The following is an 18,768-nucleotide window of genomic DNA, read 5'->3' on the forward strand; positions in this document are numbered from 1 at the left end:
ATTCAGCACATTGAGCTCCTGTGGTTCACATGCATCCTTATATGTATCCATGTCAGAAATGGAAGCAGCTTCAAGGTGTCTCCTTCCCAGAAATATGGGGCTGTTTCTCCACTGAGTAATGCTGAGCTGAGAGATGACACAGAGGATGTCCCAGCTCCTGGACCCCTGGGTTTTTCCCAGGTGTCAGGTCACTCCTCCACACAGATAATTGCTTACCATCATCATCTAAAAGAACTACATCTTCCATGACAAGATTTACAGGTACAACCACTTAAAAAAAAAAAAAAAAAAAAGTATTCACAAACAGTGAGGTAAATATGCAGGTTTATTGCAGCCAAGCCACTCCTTTCTGTGCTCATTCCTTCTCAGACATCTGCTCATGGATTTTAAAACCCTGAGCACCTTTGGCAGGGGGATTGAACTCTGAAATCTGCAGCACCTGTAGCAGAGGAACAGTATTTGGGAAGAAATCATTGTCTGAGGAAAAGCAGCAGCTTCAGTTTATGCCCCATGGGAGACAAGTGAATCTGAAGTTATATATTATAAAAGACGTAGGGGATGACAGCAGTTTATCATTAACCTGAACTCTGCAAGAAGCATATAAGAAGAGAAAGAAGAAAGCCAAGAGAAGCCGCCAGGATGGAAACCAACATCAAGATCAACAATGCTGCGGACATCTCTGTTATTATTATTTATTTTTTGGTAGTCCTGGCAGTGGGACTATGGGTATGTTGAATATTTTATCTTATTTTATTTTTTTTTTAATTTTTTAAAAAATATTTTACCTAATGAACAAGTAGTTTTTATGGTCTTGGGAAAATGTCTCAGTAAATTAAAATGTATTATTGTATAAAGAATTTTTTGCTTAACTTAGGTATTTAATAAGTGCATGGTGGAGAAATTGTGGGTATTTACTGCAGAGGGGATGGTGACCTGGGAAGCATCTGCTTAGGTGGATGAATGGAACTAGTGGAGAAGGTGGAGCAGTGAGGTTTGTGTGGGGAAGGAGCTGAAAGATCTGATCAGTAAAGGCCAAGCCAGCCAGGGTGCTGACTGGAAAACAAGTCTGGAGGTGAAGGGATGGGGTTTAACACCAGGAACACAGGGCCTGTGGTGAGGAATGGTGTGAGGTGATGCTGTAGGGAACGGTGATAAGAGGGAGTTGCAGGGAGAAGGGAGGTGAAGTCAGTGTGCAGGAAGGGCAGTGTGGTAGTGTCACTGCAGCTGAGACTGTGTGACAGACCAGGGACTGCAGGGCACTGGAAAGGGGTGAGATGGATCAAGATTGTGGATGCCATTTGAGGGCTGCGTTATGGTGGCTTTTTTTGACAACATGACCTTGACTGCTGGGGTGCAGCATCACTGAAAGTACGAGGAACATCTGGGGGGTGGCAAGTGGTGGCAATGACTTTTTGGTGGTGATCTAAGCACAGCACTGCCTCCTGCCCTCACCCCAGCAATGCTGAGGACTGCAAGGGAAAACTTGATGCCTAATCTGAAAAGAAAGCCCAGTGCTTTCTGTTAATGGAGAAAGGCAGATACTGTCATTGGTGTAATCTCAGAGCTGAAGTGTTTGAAGATAATAGGCCAGTGCTGTGATCTACAAAGCTGTAAACAGTGGAATGTCACTAAAGTTCAGTTTCCTTGGGGCAAGCTCTCCTGGTCACCTGAACACCTGCCCATTAGCAAGCAGAGAGGAGACATTGTCCCTCAGCAATCATCTGCTTGCCAGCAGCATCCCAGGGGTCCATTTTCCTTTTCACAGTGCAGAGATGTCAGTCCTTCCTTCCTCCTCTAGTAGTAGCCTGGCAATGTTTTGAAGAGCACCAAAATTTTAAGGTGTTACAGAAAAACGGACAAAGCTTTTCTTTACTTCTTTGTCATGGTGGTAGATCCCAAAAACATAGCACAAAATGTAAAGCCCCCAGTATGCCTGAACAAATTGCTGTCTTGCAGGAGGGCTCTTTGCCACAGAAGTCGTGCTGCCATTGTAGTTGAACTTTGTATGAAAGATCTGTGACAAGAAAGGACTGATCTGTGGCATGTCAGGCAATTGTTTGCTAATTTATTCCTGGACCCATTTAATTCCAGCTACAATGTCCTTTTTATTAGACAAATACTTATGCAGTTGCTGTGTGTAGTTAAATGTAGATCCAGTGTATGTATTTCCTTTCTTCTGTATCAGAGGAGCTGGCTAATTCTCCTTAGTCTTTCTTTATTTCCCTGTTCTAAGTCCAAATCCAATATTTGGATCAATGTCATTACAAAAATTTGGATGAAACTTCCTTTGAAAGCCTATCCCTTGACAAATACAAAAGGAATGTGTGAGAAGGAAAGATTTGTTAGCTTTCCTAAAACTTCATAGAGAAGTGGGTACAATGTCAATATCAGAACAAGAAAACAGATCTGTGTAGTTACCTCCTGGGCCTGGATAGTATTGAGTAAAAAAGCTACACACGTTCTATTAATAAACTTGCAGCTTAGTCTTTTTTGAGGCCTGAAATCAAAGGTATTGCACCCCTGATCAAGTGTTCATTATGAGTTTTTGAGTGATCTTTTTTTTGCCATTACATTTTTGTTTTAATGTTTTGCACTGTAATAAAAGGTGAAACAACAAGTCTTGCGTAGTTAATGTAGACCTAGATAAAAGGCATTTTTGCCATAGTTTCTTCATCATAAACTTGCTCTTTTTAGCCACTGTTTATTTCTTCCGCTTTACCCTCCCCATTTACTTTGTCTGTTCAGTCTAGCTGTTTGTTCTTAATCTGTGTATAACTTTCCTATTATACTTAAAATATGATTCAGTCTTTCTTTCTCTCTTTCTTTTTGCCCAGGCTATGTACTCAACCAATCGAGGGACAGTCGGTGGATTCTTTCTTGCTGGACGGAGCATGGTTTGGTGGCCAGTGAGTACCATATATTGTGTGTATGTAAAACATATGTGTGTGTATTTGCATCTAATCCATGAATATTAAGTGCTGTGGAGACTGTGGTGGCTGTGTTGTGTAGGTGCACTTCAAACCCTTCCTGGAGTCATGGTGACACTGGGCAAACTGCACAAAAATCACCAGATAGATAAAGAAAAGTGTTTGGGGGAATTCTCTGTGGTGAGCTCTGAGCTGTCTTGATTACATGACCAACTTTATTGAACCTAGAAACATTGGTGATGTCAGTGTAGACAAACCTTTGCAATTCAGCCCACTTGAAAACTTTTTAATATTTTGAATTTACTACTTCCACTGCACTCAAAGACCCCTGGCTCATTTTGAGGCTATACCAGAAGAATTTTTTTACTGAAAATTTTTCTTATGTTGTTTGGCTTTTTTACTTCTGGTAGTAAGGTCTGGTCTGTACAAGGAGAAAATCCTGGAAATATTACAGTAAGTTCTTGGTAAAATATAGTTGAAATTTATTTAAAGATTATCTGTGTCTTGTTTGTTTTCTGTGCATCTGTCTTTTTTCCAAGGTGGAGAAAAGAAATCACAGACAGAAAATGTGTTCACAGCCATCCATCAGGCCTGTGACAGAAATATTAGTAACAATTATCTACTTCTTCCAGACCATGCAGTCTATTTAGTGTGACTTTTTAGAAAGCCACAAAAACTTAGATAAACCTGCATTTTATGTATTCCTTTTGTTGTGCATGGTTCTGCATGCTTGAATGGAAATCCTCAACATTCCTGATCTTGCATTCAGTTTCCAAAAATGTTTTTACATTTCATTACAATTTTTGATTCAAGATTCCATTCACATGTGTTCAGTTACAGGATCAGTGACAGTAAGACTAAATATTTGTTGTCTAAAAATTTAGGAATTTTCTTAAAGTAGGCTTCAGAAATACCTACGCATCTTCAGTCTTCTTGTGCTTCAAGGAGCTGCTCATTCTGCCTATAGAAGGGATTGAGACTGCTTCTTTAATGACATAAAAATACTGAAGGCCAATGACAGTAAAAGGTTACCACATTTGGCATGGTAGATCTAAGAAAATTCAGTTTCCAGTAAAGAGAGTTTCCAAGTTATTTTCAGATAAATCCCATTATTCTAAGGGGAGAGGAAAAATACAAACATATTTCTCTGCTTAGCTGTCCCTTTAATCTGTGGGCTGGTTGTAACCTTGTGCAATTCTGTGTGCCTGTCAAGGGTGAATATGAATACCCTTTTGTGCAGATGTAAATGAAGGCTGAAGAAGCAAGGCAGGAAAGACTCAGCATAAAATCTTCTGTCTTGCTACAGTGGCACTGAGAACTAATAATTCCCCTAAGGCCCAGGGAAGATTATCTAACACTAAGTTCTCTGCCAACATAAACTCAACAGATTCAGCAAGCTCCCTTCCTCCAGTGGGAAGGCAAAAGGGACATTGACAAAAGGCAAAAACATTGCAGTGGTTGCTGCTCAGGTCATCATTCTGTCCTGGCCAAACTCTGAGATCTGCATGGATAAAGTGCTGTTCATCAGTGCAGCCTAAGACCACCTCTTGAATCCTTCCCTTTGGAATGCCAGGAGTGTCTTTCTGCACCATAAAAATAACCCCTTCTTGCTATTCTTCATGGTATCTTCACTCAAAATAAACAGCAAGCACTCAAACCACAAACTAAACAGCATGTCAGCAGCAGCACCTTGGAAAGCTTGTCCTGGATAAAAAGAGATTCCAAAGCACCTATTCCTGCAGTTTAGCAGGTAGATAGGATGTCCATCACCCAGCAGGGTCTGAGCTGAAATGACTAGGAAACCAATGAAAGTTCAGCCAAAGATGTGATCTCAGCTCTGCAACAGCTAATGCTTTTACTTCTGTTCTTTGACTTCTTCTTTGTGCCACATTGGGACTAACCTGGCATGGTTCTGGAAAGCCCAGGTACACTTCCACTGGCTGTAGCTGAGAGCCAAGGTGTGGGGAAGTGTTTTTGAAGTGGGCTCTCATTTATCAGACTTCTTCCCTGCAATTGCAGGATAATGACCCTTGCCAGGTAATTGCTTTCTGCAACAAAATAAATAAATAATTCTTCATCAAACTTGTTATAAACCTAATTCCCTTAAATGAATTCCCTGAAATTGTATTTTTCAGTGGCTATGCTATGTTCTCTACTGGGCAGCCATAAGTGGCTTTTCTGACCCTGCAGGGCAAAAGGCTCATTAGCAGTGTTTTAGGATCTCTTACTGACAACCTTGGGAAATGGATTCTATTCACTTCAGTGATATTTTAGGTGTGATTTAGTAGACTAGAGGAGACTGGCAATCAAGGGCTGGAAGTTAGTTCTGCTTTTGGTGGGGACTTGGCATGTTTGTCAGTCACTTTGCCTGATTGTGATTTAATTTCTGAATGTACAGACTAAGTAAGCAAGACAGATATCCTGGGTCAAATCTGTCCAACTTTGGCTCTGATTGTTGTCTCCAGCAGAATCCATGAAGGTTGCTTAGTGTTTTGCAGAACCAAGGCCACAGTTACTTTTCTGGTGGTTCTGCTGAGGCAATGGGTCACTTCTGTGCCAGTTCACTGAAGTCACTGCTCTTGGGCAGTGGATGAACCAACTCAGTATTTCCAATAGTTAATTAGCTTTCCTGCTTTTGATTTTTGTTCTTCAGCTCCTGTGGTTTTTCAGACAGAGCTGTCTGCACAAAATGAGGGGTTACCTCATATACCTCAGTTCCTGCAGCATCAGTGCTAATAGGACTGAGAGTATCTGCTGGGCATCTGAAGTCCAGCTCTGATTAGAAAGATTTACTAAATAGGAAGTACAAAGCATGCAGAGTCAAGGATATTTTACACTTTAAACAGAAATGTAACTCAGCTTGCTTGTTGTCATTTATGTATTGATCTTTGTGATAGAAATAAGAATCAAGGGGAAGAAACCCAACAGGTTTTTGCTTCAGTTCTCCATGGCTTATTTTCATGGCCATCAGGGCTGACCACTTGCATGATTTCTGTGTTCTCTGCATCCAGTTGAGTTTTACATCTCCTCAGGATTCTCCCCACCTGCTGAATCTGGCACTGCTGTGGGGAGCCAGGAAAGGCAACTCTGGTATCAATAAGATTATTTTTTCCTTTTTTTACTTAAAGTAGAACAAGAAATTAACTTATTTTGTCAAGTTCCATTCAAAAAATAGTGTGAAATCAATAGTTTCCAGAACAAGAAGAATAATAAAATAATCAAAGCAAAGCTCTAGTGGAAAAAGGAAAATTCAGTGAAACAGATTTCTACAAGAATCTGTCAGAATTTTCCAGCCAGCTGGGAGGTGTTTATGCCTCAGAGGGCAAAGGTGGAAAGGTATCAGATCAGCCTCCTTGCAACTGTGCCATCAGGTTGCTGAAGGACAGAGACATGTTGTTTGATGTATACTGGATAATAATCTCTCTTGCTTAGTGAATTGGAAAGTGTATAAATATGGTTTAATTTGGCAACTATTAATACACAGCATTTGCAGAGTAATTGGAAATGCAGAATAAAAGCCTGTGTTTCTTTCTTTGGACCTCGGAGCCCTGAGAGGGTGGCAGTAATGTTTCATTGTAAGAATTATACTGATTTTTCCAGATTTACCCGAGATGATCCCAAAAACTCAGGTAGGAAAATTTACATCCTTTCATCAGAGTAAAGTCACATAGTGCAGAGAAGATTTATGAATTCATGGCATCAACAGAGTCAATGAATAAATTCTCAAGCCAGGGAATAAGAAATCTGTCTAGGGAAGAGGAGTCTGAGAAGCAGCTTCTGCTGACCCATATGGGGAGTGATACCTCAGGGCAAGGCTCAGGCCCTTGTGCTGATGTGAGGGAGCTTCTGCTGTTCTCTGTAAAGGTGCTAAAAGCCACAAGCAAGGTTTGCTTGGGGTTGGGGAAAAGAGCTTGACACTGAGCTAACACTTTGAAACAGGAAAATGGACATTAAGAGCATAAGATATGTATTAGCAGGTCCTGAGAGGGAGAGCAGCTATAAGCTGTAAAATCTGCCCAGTGCTGCTGCAGTGGTCACTGATTTGGAAAGTACATCGTATATGATTTGGGAACAGCAAGTGCCAGGATGTCAGTGCATCCTCAAGTTAATGAAAAGAGCAAGGTGAACCTGTTAATGAATAACATGGAAAAAACAGTGATCATCATCTGCCTGCAGTGTGGTGGTACTTTTCCTGAACAGAGTACTCTTGTTAAAATCTGACCTCTTAAAAGATAGAGTTAATATTCCACACTGTCCTCGGATTAGTTCAGTTTTTTGTCCTCTCTTTCCCCCTTGACAGCTTTTGTTCCTTTTAGGCAGCTTTCTTCTTTACTTTTTCTGCTATATCTGTTTTTAAAATCAATCCAATAACACATTCACAGAGAACAGTTAAAACTTCTAGGAAATTATTTCTCTCTGTCATCCCCTAGCTACAGCTTAGTGTTCTTTAGGTCGTGGATAGGTGTCCTGCAGCATCTGCCAGTGTCAAATCAAGCAGTTCCAGTAATCATCCTTTTCAGTATAAAAATACAGCAGTGATAACTTCTTCAGCAAGACAGCTTGGGCCCAGCACCCATCTGACTTCTTCCCTCATCCTTAAAAATAATGCCATGGCAGACTGGAAAGTTTTCTCCCCTTTGGCATCAGCAGCTCACAGGGTGCAAAAGTAGTTGGTAAATGCTTCTCTTCCTTTAACCACCCTGCATTTTTAAGTGTGACACATTTTCCCAGATATAAAGCCATGCTTTCCCTTTCCATTTATGCATAAGAGTACAAAACATTTTTTTAAACTGCATCCATTATTAGTATTTGTTCATCTTACAGTTCTGCAGCACTGAGTGTTCCTTAATTCAGAGGAGTAAATATATAGAAAATAGAGGTGCTATCTGCATTCACGTTGCTTCTTCCTTGTGCTGGTCCTAAAACTGTTGGTAATTTTGCATTGGTTTGGTTTGGTTTTGTATTTTTCTTACAATGCAATTGTGCTCTGAGTAAAATTGGGTACACAAGCATTGTCAATTAGTGCTAAAATATATCCTGGTGTTTCAGGCACTGAGCCAAAGCTCACTACAGCTGTCAGTTCTTAAAGTTCTTCATTAGTTGCTTTTGTTACTTGGATCTGTTTGCAGTACATGTTAAGCTTTTGGAACAGGAGAGGGAACACATGAAATAAAATCAGAGATTAATGTGGTTAATCTTTTCTAGTGATTGCATTTTCTAGTAATCTAGATTTAAGTTTAATTATTCATCTCCAGGGAAAGCACCAGACAACTGTGCTAATGCCTGGTATAAATAGTATTTTTTACTTCACCCATAATTGCTAGGAAAACACCATTGCTGTCACACAGAGGTAAAAAAAGAAGTTTTCTTTATTACCAGTGAACTCTCTGGCTTATTTGCTAATACTTGCTGCAGCATTTATAATTTCTGTAGAAGTATCTGTCATTTGACAAACTGGTTATGTCTCTGTTAGGCACAACTAACATCTAGAAATGTGCAAAAAAAGAATAGTCCAGAACTGAGTGAACTCAGAGGCACAAATTTCTTGTAACAGGCAAAGAAAGCTTGGAAAAGACAGAGTGGAATCCTCTGATGAATTTTATTCCTATGTTGCATATAAAAATGGGGGAGGAAGATCCATTTTGTGATTGGAGATCAGAATTGAGAGACGAAGAACTTGGTTGCTATTCCTGGACATGGCATAGCTCTCTAGAACAAATCTGATCATCCAAGGTGGATTTCTATGATAAAATCCCTTTTATCCTTCTTATCTCAGGCAATTGTCCCTGTGGTCCCAGGAAGATGGACTAAATTCTGCTATTCAGAGAACTCACTGCAGTGACTGCAGACCTGAAAATTTGTAACTGTTCCCTTTACATACATTTTAGGACCTTGAAAATCTCCAAGTGATTTGCAGGCAAAGAGTATTTCTCCCTTTTGTAAGGTGACTCTGATCATATTTCAACCATCTGTACTTGGAAACTGCATAAGAGAATGTGCTGGATGCAGGTCTTGTGTTTATGCATCTAAAAAAAAAAGCATTTTTAAGACCCCTGGGGTCTTTCAGCATGAGAAATCTACCTCAAATGAGAACATTAGAAACTGGTCAGCAAATGTTCTTTTGCCTACTTTCTATATCCTTTTCTTTAATTTTAAACCCTGTTTTCTTTTTTGTCTTTGTAGCTTTCAGAGGACATGAAGCAAAAATAGAAGGGAATAAAAAAATGTTCACTCACACTTCTTTTCATCTCAGAACCACTCCAGCTCATGTCTTCTGCCTACAATACCAAATCCAACCTCTTTTTCATGCTCCAGTTCTCACCACGCATCCTTCAAAGTCTGACCTTGTAAATTATTGTTAGGTATTTGCATTGCCTTTAGTGACTTCATTTTGAAGATATGAAGCTTATTCCTTTTCTCTTCTTTTCTACTGTCTGAGCTATTTAATGAAGAATTAGATCTTTTGGCACAGTCTGTCTTTTGTGAATGAGTCCTGTCTGTCTGTAATCCAACATAAACCTTTCAGGTTTTTTTAATCTTTCCTTGTTCATCACTTCCTGTGTTCGTCCTACTCTTCTATGATCAGCATAGTATTTGAGGGCCTTAAAGATTTAATACTTCTTAAATATAACTCCCTGTTTTGTTATTTTTTGTGTCTTCAGAAACACTTTCTCAGCAGATATTTCTGCCATACAGCTTTCAATTTAATTAATTGAATATCTTTTGATTAGAAGTGAACCAAGTACAAAGTCAGTACAACTCTTATGGATGATACATTTAGTTCCACAGATTGTGGAATATGAAGTGCCAGTGTGACAAGTGGGTATGTACTTATCATTTCCTCCTTGACTCAACTGAAAGATCATCTATGCAACATCTTATTCCCTTGAATTGTTGTAGATTTGTTGGCTGGAGTCTCAAGTTTCATAGTGAACAATAAAAGGGTTTCTTGAAAGTTGTCAAGGAAGCTGGTTGTCACTTATTCCACCATCTGAAGGTAGACACGAGTTCAAAATGCCAAATGAAGGTGATTTTTTTCAAGTTAACATGAATGGAACCCAAGAACTAAATGTTGTTCTTTCTCTTTCCAGATTGGTGCTTCTCTTTTTGCCAGTAACATTGGCAGTGGACATTTTGTGGGAATAGCAGGAACAGCAGCAGCTGGAGGAATTGCCATCGGGGGATATGAATGGAATGTAAGTGGGATGCATTTAAATGGACAAATTTGTGACATCAGAATTCTCTGCAGAGATTAATCAAAATAACATTGCCTGGTAATTTAGGACTGTCAAACGTCTTGGTTGGCAACACTTGTTCTCTGTAGAGACCAGTAAGTGCCAATGTAATCTACTATTTATCTTGTCCTCCTTGGTCCATGTCCAAGCTGACTTTAAATGAACTTTTTGAGGTACCAGGAGCAGTGTTAGCTGCATAGAGATTCCCATGAGCTAATTCAGTCCATTTCTTTGTATTCTCAGGCTCTGTGGGTGTGGATAATAATGTCCTTGTTCTGCTTAATTCACCTTATGGAAGGGATTATACTTAGACACAAAGGGTTTAATGAGCATACATAGGTCAATACTTTCCTTGCATTTAATTGTGCATGGTAAAAGAAGCAGACCACCCAGAGGATTTTGGCTTATTTCCTTAGCAAGGAGATGCTTGTTGCCAAATAGTCAAGTACTTATATGATATAAATATTTAAAGAGAAGATAAAGGCTAAAAGGGACTCTTGGAGACACACATAGTTAATCTGTCAATTTTCTCTCATTACACTGTAACAAACCTGATTCCCTTTCTCTGTGTACCAAAACTAAGAAAACTAAAACAGAACAAGTACTGCTTGAAATGTCATAGTATTGAAATCTCTAGGACCCATATTATTCTCCAAACACATCCACCTCTGACACTTCATCACCTGGGAGATTCTCTGTGGATGAACATCAATACACAGTGCCCAACAACTGCTGTTTAGGAAGAAGCAATGATGCATGTGTGTGTTTGAGCAGATACACTTCAGAGTTCATTACTTATGACATAGTGAGGCTGATGTACAGGTTAAATACATGGTAGAAATACTGCTTTTGACTGTATAATTTGGTTCTCCTCTTGAAAGAAATACTAAGTTTGACTGTTATGCTTCTGTATCACTGTTTCACTGAAATTATTTCTAACGTGTATTAGTATGACAGCAGAAGCTGACCTAGTATTTCCTGTCCATCTTATGGTTTTGATCTGAGAGTAGAACTTTAAAAAGCCCTCTAAGCCCTGTAGACCTAATAAATGCAGAGTTCAGAGTGGGATTTTGTTCTATATTTAAATATATTTAACTCTGTGTCAGACAGTATTTTCTAGCTGTTTGTCAGAAGAATGTGTCACTGCAATACAATAAGATATATAATTCACAAAGTACACATGGTAACACAAAATATATTATGAAATGGTCATTTGGAAATACAAATTATTTAACAAAATGCATGGGGTACATCCTGTACAGTATCTGGGATTGTTGTAAAACCTATAAACACATAAACTCCAAGGGTCCCAGTGCAGCAGGAAGGTAATGATCAAAATAATAAATCAAAAGAATAGCTACTCTCCCCAGGACCTGGACATGCAGATGTCACAACAAACCATTGCAGCATACCAGATTCTGAGTGGTATCCTCCTTTAGTGGCTCTGGGATCAAGATGCTAGCAAATAGGTCTTGGGTAGCAGGCTTCATCTTCCTTAACATTTCTCAGAAACAGTTTTACTGGCTTGTTGTATTTTAACCATTGTTAAACCAGCCTCCCTGGGCCTGCTCTGAAGAGGGCTGGGGTAGTCTGGTGATGCTTTGATACTAGAGGGCAATCCAGTAAGTAAAAATCAGATGTTTCTCTAGGAAATGTATGATTAATATGTGTACTTCTCTGGACCATCTGGTATGAAATCCAGGCTGCTCAATTCCTGACAATTTTTTTGGCTAAGGTTTCATTCCCAAATTTTCAATGGTAAATCAAAGGATGGTGCAGTTCCTTCCCCCCCAGTCCCTTTAATACCCAGGTCTATGTGGTTTCAATGGTCTGTAGCTGCTGTTGGGTCTGATGAATGGTCTTCAGGAGTGCTATCTAGAGACAAGGCTAACTGAGTGATCTTGTCTTGGCTACAGGCTCTGATATTTGTGGTTGTTCTGGGATGGCTGTTTGTACCCATCTACATCAAAGCTGGGGTAAGTCCAAGCAGCATGTTATGCTTTTCTTTGCTGCTCGTGTTTGCAGATCAAGTCTTGAATGTTGCAAATGCATTATGAATGGTGTGAGATCTGAGCAGGCAAGATCTATACTATATTGTGTCTATATTTGGGAAATGAGGATTCTCTGTTCTGAGACCTGAGCTAAGAAGTACTTGGCACTCTGTCCTTGTTCTCCTTTGATTCCTGGAGCTGCTGTTCCTTGCAGCTGCATTTGCAGCTCCCCTCCCTTTGCCCTCTACTCTTGGTATCTGAGTAGCTAAAAGCTTCCTCTGATTTGCTTTGTATCTCTTTCCCATTATCTGAAACCTTATCCATGCTCCCTGCAGGTGGTGACAATGCCAGAGTATCTGAGAAAACGTTTTGGTGGGAAACGGATTCAGATCTACCTGTCAGTCCTTTCCCTGTTGCTGTATATTTTCACAAAGATCTCGGTAAGTATAACTGACAGAATTCTTTCCATTCTACCTTGATCTGAAGAAAAGAAACTTCTGTTTACAATATTGCTCACACAAGTGGTCAGTTTTTTCTCATTTGCAGCTCTTGGTTGAATTAATGTTGGTAAAAATATGATTTTGTGTTTTCTTTGTTCTGTCTAGTGAGATTGTATATCCAGATCTGCCCTGCCATCTAATTTTTTTTACCCTCCTGACAGTGTCTCTCAATGCTTGTCCTTTCTTTTTTAGATTTTTAAGGTATACTTCTACTTATGCTCTCCTCTAGAACAGGTTGGAGTGGAGGGAGGCTGGTATTACAGTCTGTTATCTTCAGGATCTGTGAAACATTTAGAGAAAAAGGTCACAATCTCTTAGCTTGGACCCTTTTTCTGCTTCAATTCTCTGAGAAATAATAGCTGCTGATTGTGTAACCATATAGTTTTAGAAACTTTTTAGTATTGTTTTCAGCACATAACATCCCATTCCAATCTACTGGGCCTTCTGCAAAGAGGAATGAACAGTTCTGCTTGGTCACAGAAGAAAAAGTGTGCTCTTGGGTTTTCAGGGAGAAGGAACATAGGGAGAAGGGTCCCCAGACTTCATATTTACCTGTTTAACATCCTCTGGTGAACATGCTATCAGCAACATAGCTGAAGAAAAGAGCAAAAGAGCTATGGAGAAAAAGAGAATAATAGGAATTAGAATTAGAAATGAAGAGTGGGGAAATGCAAAGAAGGGAAATGATAACAGCTGAGGTGAAAGGAAGAGTAGAGATTGTTTTCATGGACAAGTGGTTGGTATAAAGTTTAAGATGCTATGAAGTTAATGTTTAGTTAAGTGGTCGTATTGCAGTGCAGTAGTGAAGGGAGCTGGTATTTTTTGTACATCTTGAAACCATCTAGCCTCTGGAGAAGTCCACAGTTCAGGCATACTTCAATCTGTTGTTTTGCAGAAGTTGCCATGGCAGATTACTCTTTGCCCTCTGAATGGGAGCTAAGTGATAATAGTGCAATTTAAGCCAAAAGACTGGCCTTTTGCTCTCATTCTCACATCTTCACGATAACTGGTCCTTAGAAGGGTTATAAATTAAACAGGTTGGTACTGTGGAGCTGACCTCAGAGTTGAATTTCCACATAATGCAAAAACATTCGTTAATTTGCTGCTTTTGTGCTAACTACCAGAATCAGAAAGCCCAGATCTGACACAGAGCTCTGACAGCTCTAGCAGCTGAGAAACTCTTCCAGTCAGATGACTCACAGCCCTATTCTGCAACACATGTTTATAATGAGCCCATCAGGTTGTTACGTAGGTTGTGAACATACTACCTTTTATTTCTGTCTCTATCATGCCTAAGGATCTGGTCATGGGATTTCACACTGTTTCAGCTGGAGAGTCTTGCTTCCAGGCAAGCCAGCTTCCCCATTTAAGCTTCCAGTGTGGTCATGAGGCTGAAGCACACTTTCCTGCACTTGTGGTCCTGTCTTATCAGGGGGAAAAGTAATAGGCAAGAGATTTATACAGCAAGAAATTACCTGGGTCCCACTCTACCAGTGGTCCCTCCCAGCTTTCTGTCAACCCAATTATTCCAGATGTGTGTGGGGATTTGCCATGGAGCTGTGTCTCTGTGCCATGCAGGGGAAAAACCTGGTGCACAAGCTCCTCTAACAATTTCTGTTGTTTTCCTCATCAGCCCAGAATGACTCTGACAGTGTCTGTCCCATGTGCAAACGTGGCTTAGATTTCTGTAGCACCAAACATACCTTCTGCTTTGCTGTCTTGTGTCACTAGATTTGGTAGGGCAGGATTTGTCCAGGTCTGATTTACTTGCTGTATCTTTTTCAGAATAGGCAGAGCAGTCAAAGTCCTTGGAGGTTTCAGGTACTGTTGGAGGATGTAGGTTGTTCTATGCCCTACTGTGCAACACCGTGCCCAAATTGTTTCCAGATGAACCAGCTCCAGAAGCAGAGGGGGAAGAGCTTTTCCATCCTGGACCACAGTTTTTTTTTCTTCTTGCTGTAGAGATCCACATTGTATGTGAAGCTAGTGCAGGTCTCTTACCAGTGGCACGCTGTATATGCAAACATAGCTGTGCTGACAATCCATACCATAGCCAGCCTGGGGATTTGCATTTTACTTCCCTGACTGCTGTCTTTGCAAACAATCCCTGTCATCTTTGGGGCTTGCTGAGGTTTGCTTATAGAGGATAGGTTTCTGCCCTGCCCTAACCTGGCAGTCACACCTATTAGTTTGACTGGCCATGATGCTGCTGCTTATCCTGAAAGAAGAGTGGGCTCTTGTTATTTCATGAACTACTTCCTTGATGTGTTAAAATACTATCAAATGTTCTTATTCATATAGTTATTATGGTGCTTTCCAATGAACAATATCACATGTCAGGACCTCCTGGCATGCTCTTTCTGGCACAGTGCCCACCACCATGTGATGTTCAGGTTCTCTTTGCACACCTCTGTACAAGGTCATTCCCTTTTCTCTCTTTGTCTCTTTTTCTGTGTATCTTTTTATTGGTTCCTCAGCTTGCTTTTGTGGGTAATCAACCACGTGCCATACAAGGACATGCTTCAAGGTGTTGATCTTTGGGATCAGGACACACGTGATCTTTGAGCCCAAAGGATTTCTCTTGCACAGGTGCCTCACGTGTACGTGCTCCCTAAGCACGCAGTGCTTTGTCAGTAATGCCCAGAGCAGCTTTCAGGGGTTTGCTAGCCACAAGTGTTCCTGATATTGGTTATTATGCCAAAGAAAATGGCCTAGTAAAAATAAAATCTTGATGGAGAAAAGTTGCCTAAATTATGACAAGAAAAAAAGGAATTAAGACCTGAATGCTATTGAAGAAATTAGAAATTGTAAACCAGATTTCCTAAACACACTTTCTTTACATTCATTGTGCATAATTTCAGTAGTAAATGTATGGGTCTGGACTTACCACTGGGAGAGGAGGTACAAGGGCAACCTATAGAACTGTTATAGAACTCTGTGGTGTAGGGGGTAAGCTGAAAGTGCCTCAGCTCTGATGTTAACACTGCAGCTGGCTTCACTCAGTTGGTATGTGTTCTGATAGTGGTTCTTGCGTGATCTGTGAATGGCTTTGGAGAGATACTGTGATTTGCTCTATTCAGAGATAAGATAAGAAATAAATAGTGTCCATAAAAGAGTATTAATGGAGAAACAAGGAAATATTGGAAGGAAATAATCTAATTAGGAGGGAGGAGCAATGAAGCTGGAAGATAACTCAGCAATTTTAAGAAGCTGATATATTGCTCAGGATGCTAAATAATTAACTATACATTTTTTTACATGCCTTTTCAGGACAATTAGTATTTAATGTGATGTAGGCTAAAAAGGAAGGTCTGGGACATAAGCTGATCAGTGGTGTGAAAACATAGGAAAAAAATATTCTCATAGAGGGATGGGACAAAGGATTTGGTCTAACAGCCACTAAGAGCTAAAAGTTCTGGTTCCTAGTTCCAAGCTAAAACCGATAAGAAATAAAATCATCTCAAGCTGTTCCTGAGGCAGTTTTTGGACTGGGATCTCTGCTGTGATTCACACTCTGTTTCACAGTTGTTTTCTGCATGCTGGGGCAGTAGTGTTGGAGGACCTCTTGCTGCAGAGCTCCATTACCTCTCCTCGTTCTCCCTGATAAGCAAAGGGTGAGATCATACCCTGCAGTCTCAGTTTCAGTGTTGGTGGAATGAAGAAGGTTTCTTCATCAGGCATCTCCCAACTATGCAGGCTGCATAACTCCTTATTAGTTGTTCTGCCCTGCCTTACCCCAGCCTAGCCTGAACAAAAGTGATGCAAGAGCCTGTTCCATGGTCCCACAGCCTGGCCCATGGAGCCTCCAGCTCCTCCAGCAAGCTGTTGCCCAGCAGCTGCCCTGCAGTAACAGTGTGTGCAGGCTCTACCCCAGGGCACATGCGGTGTTGTTTATCTTTCCTTCTCAGATCCTACATATGGGCAGTTCCTGTAGCACTTTGCAGCTCCTGAGCTTGCTGAATGCCACTAGGACTTTCCCTGTTAAATCTCCCTGTACAGAGCCCTTCTACAGGTGGTGTGGTGTACAGAAAGGGGGTAAGCAGGTGGGATAGGAGACAAGCCATGAACTAGCTGCTTAGGGGCAGATATGTACAGACGCAAACCTCCAACAAAAGCATAATTTACAGTAGTGCATTATAAATGCACTGGGGTAGATTATTCTAACTGAAAACTTGGATAAATAATATTAATGCAAAGTCTTTTTAAATCAGGAACCAGTTTAATGTGATTAGAGTCCCAGAGTGTTACTCTGCAACCTGGACAATTCCTTTCTTACGCAAGAATGAAAGGTCTCTTCTGTTAGCCAACTGATGTCAATTATTCTGAGAGGAACTTAAAAATAGAGATAATATGAGATGTTTACCTTTAAACACCATTTGTCCTGAACCAGCAAGACTAGCTCCACCACATGTATGCAAGCAGTAAAGAAAATGTAAGAGACTTAGAGAGTGGCATGAAATAAAGAGAACAGTGCTGCGTCTTGGAGGTGCCACAGAGTCCATCCCTGCATACATCAGCAAGTATAACCTGAGTTTGAAGAAATTTGTTATTAAGCTAAATGAGTAAGCATATAGTAGTGAGGTGACTCTGTAGTAGTGAGGTGACTCTGTCTAACTAAAATGTTCCTTTGAAAAAGACCAGGAAATTCTTTGTGCAGTGCTACATCCCTGGTACCAAAAGCAGCATGGCACTGAGAGGAGACAGGCAGTTATACTAAAATGGCCTCTATTTTTGGTTTTTTGTTTGTTTGTTTGTTTGTTTGTTTTTTGTTTCTTTTTTTTTTTTTTTTTGGTTGTTTTTTGGGTTTTTTTGTTTTATCTTTTTTTTTTTTTTGTCTGTGTGTACAGTACTATAGGGGGTGGAGTTGTGTATTTCAGTACCCTCGTTGTGAATGTGTAATACAGCAACCTCATGAAGTTGAACATTGTTTAATCTATAATTTTTTTTCTTTTATAGGCAGACATATTCTCTGGAGCTGTATTTATACAGCTGGCCATTGGGCTGAATCTTTATTTGGCCATAATTATCCTGCTTCTTATTACTGCTCTTTACACCATCACAGGTGAGTTAGCAGAGCATTCTGATAAATTAGAAATGTTAGGGAACCCAGAAGAGATGAGATAAGGTGGGTAGGAAGGAAGAAATTAAAATCCAAAAGGGGAATTATTTCCAGTGATCTTTGGTTAAAATAAGGAAGTGGTGAGAAAAGTTAAAAAAAAAAGAAAAAAGATTTCTACTGAGACATTTGCACAGAAGCTAACCTATTTGTCTTGACTTTTCTTTGCCATCAGGTGGCCTTGCAGCTGTGATTTACACAGACACATTACAAACATTTATCATGGTAGTGGGATCCTTTATTCTCATGGGATTTGGTAAGTAAATCAGATGAATTAAAATGGAATGCTCCAACCAAAAATCCCACAGTAGCTATGGAAATGGATCCTGCAGTGTGGAACTCTGTTATCTTAACCAGCAGATTTCAGTTCATACACCTATTGATCAGGGAAGAAAATGGGTGTATTGCCAAGCCCTGTAGTCACTGAGACCACTCCATCTCCAAAGCACAGGGGAATGTGTAAGGTAATATATAGCATCCCATGACAGAGCAGTACTTGTGATGGATCATTAGGTAAAAGCAGAGTTGTCTACAGGTGATGATGCTACTCTTGAGAAGTTCAGAGAAGATATTATTTGAAGAAGATTATAATTTCATAGATAATCAGATGCTAATACATGAAAATTTCTAATTCAAAATGAAAAGTTATTGGTCAGGTTGCACAGTTTTGCCTTGTTTCTAGCTGTTAAGTTGTGTTAAAACAGCCCAAACATGAACATTTGAAATTCAGTGTTCTAACAGCCACTGTACATAACATTTGGATGTCATTATTTTGCCTGCTGGACAAAATATATGAACATAATGCTTATGAGTAGGGCAATGTGTGTGTCTGGAAGACCACATTTGAAAAGAGAAATGTTGCTGTTAAGCAGAATTAATAGGTAGGGTCATGACTTCAAGAAAGAAGTAGTGATAAGATTCCCTAAATTTGCAGTGTCCTTTCCTTATCCTTCCAGTTCCTCAGCACTTGATTTTTCTCTAGCTGGGTCTTTCACTGGA

At 40.0% G+C, this 18,768-nt stretch overlaps 1 protein-coding gene across 1 annotated transcript in view; it reads left to right on the plus strand.

The window, feature by feature from the left end:
• The first annotated feature begins 501 nt into the window (after nt 1-501).
• SLC5A1 (solute carrier family 5 member 1) overlaps nt 502-18,768 on the plus strand; it is a 28,019-nt gene continuing 9,752 nt past the window's right edge. Inside the window, exons 1-7 of the mRNA XM_071763738.1 lie at nt 502-726; nt 2,835-2,906; nt 10,019-10,123; nt 12,079-12,138; nt 12,489-12,593; nt 17,610-17,715; nt 17,945-18,025. Coding sequence (XP_071619839.1) covers nt 640-726; nt 2,835-2,906; nt 10,019-10,123; nt 12,079-12,138; nt 12,489-12,593; nt 17,610-17,715; nt 17,945-18,025 — 616 coding nt within the window. The 5' untranslated portion in view covers nt 502-639. The remainder of the gene's footprint in view (nt 727-2,834; nt 2,907-10,018; nt 10,124-12,078; nt 12,139-12,488; nt 12,594-17,609; nt 17,716-17,944; nt 18,026-18,768) is intronic.

The sequence above is a fragment of the Heliangelus exortis genome, chromosome 19, assembly GCF_036169615.1.
Source record: "Heliangelus exortis chromosome 19, bHelExo1.hap1, whole genome shotgun sequence".
Lineage (NCBI taxonomy): Eukaryota > Metazoa > Chordata > Aves > Apodiformes > Trochilidae > Heliangelus > Heliangelus exortis.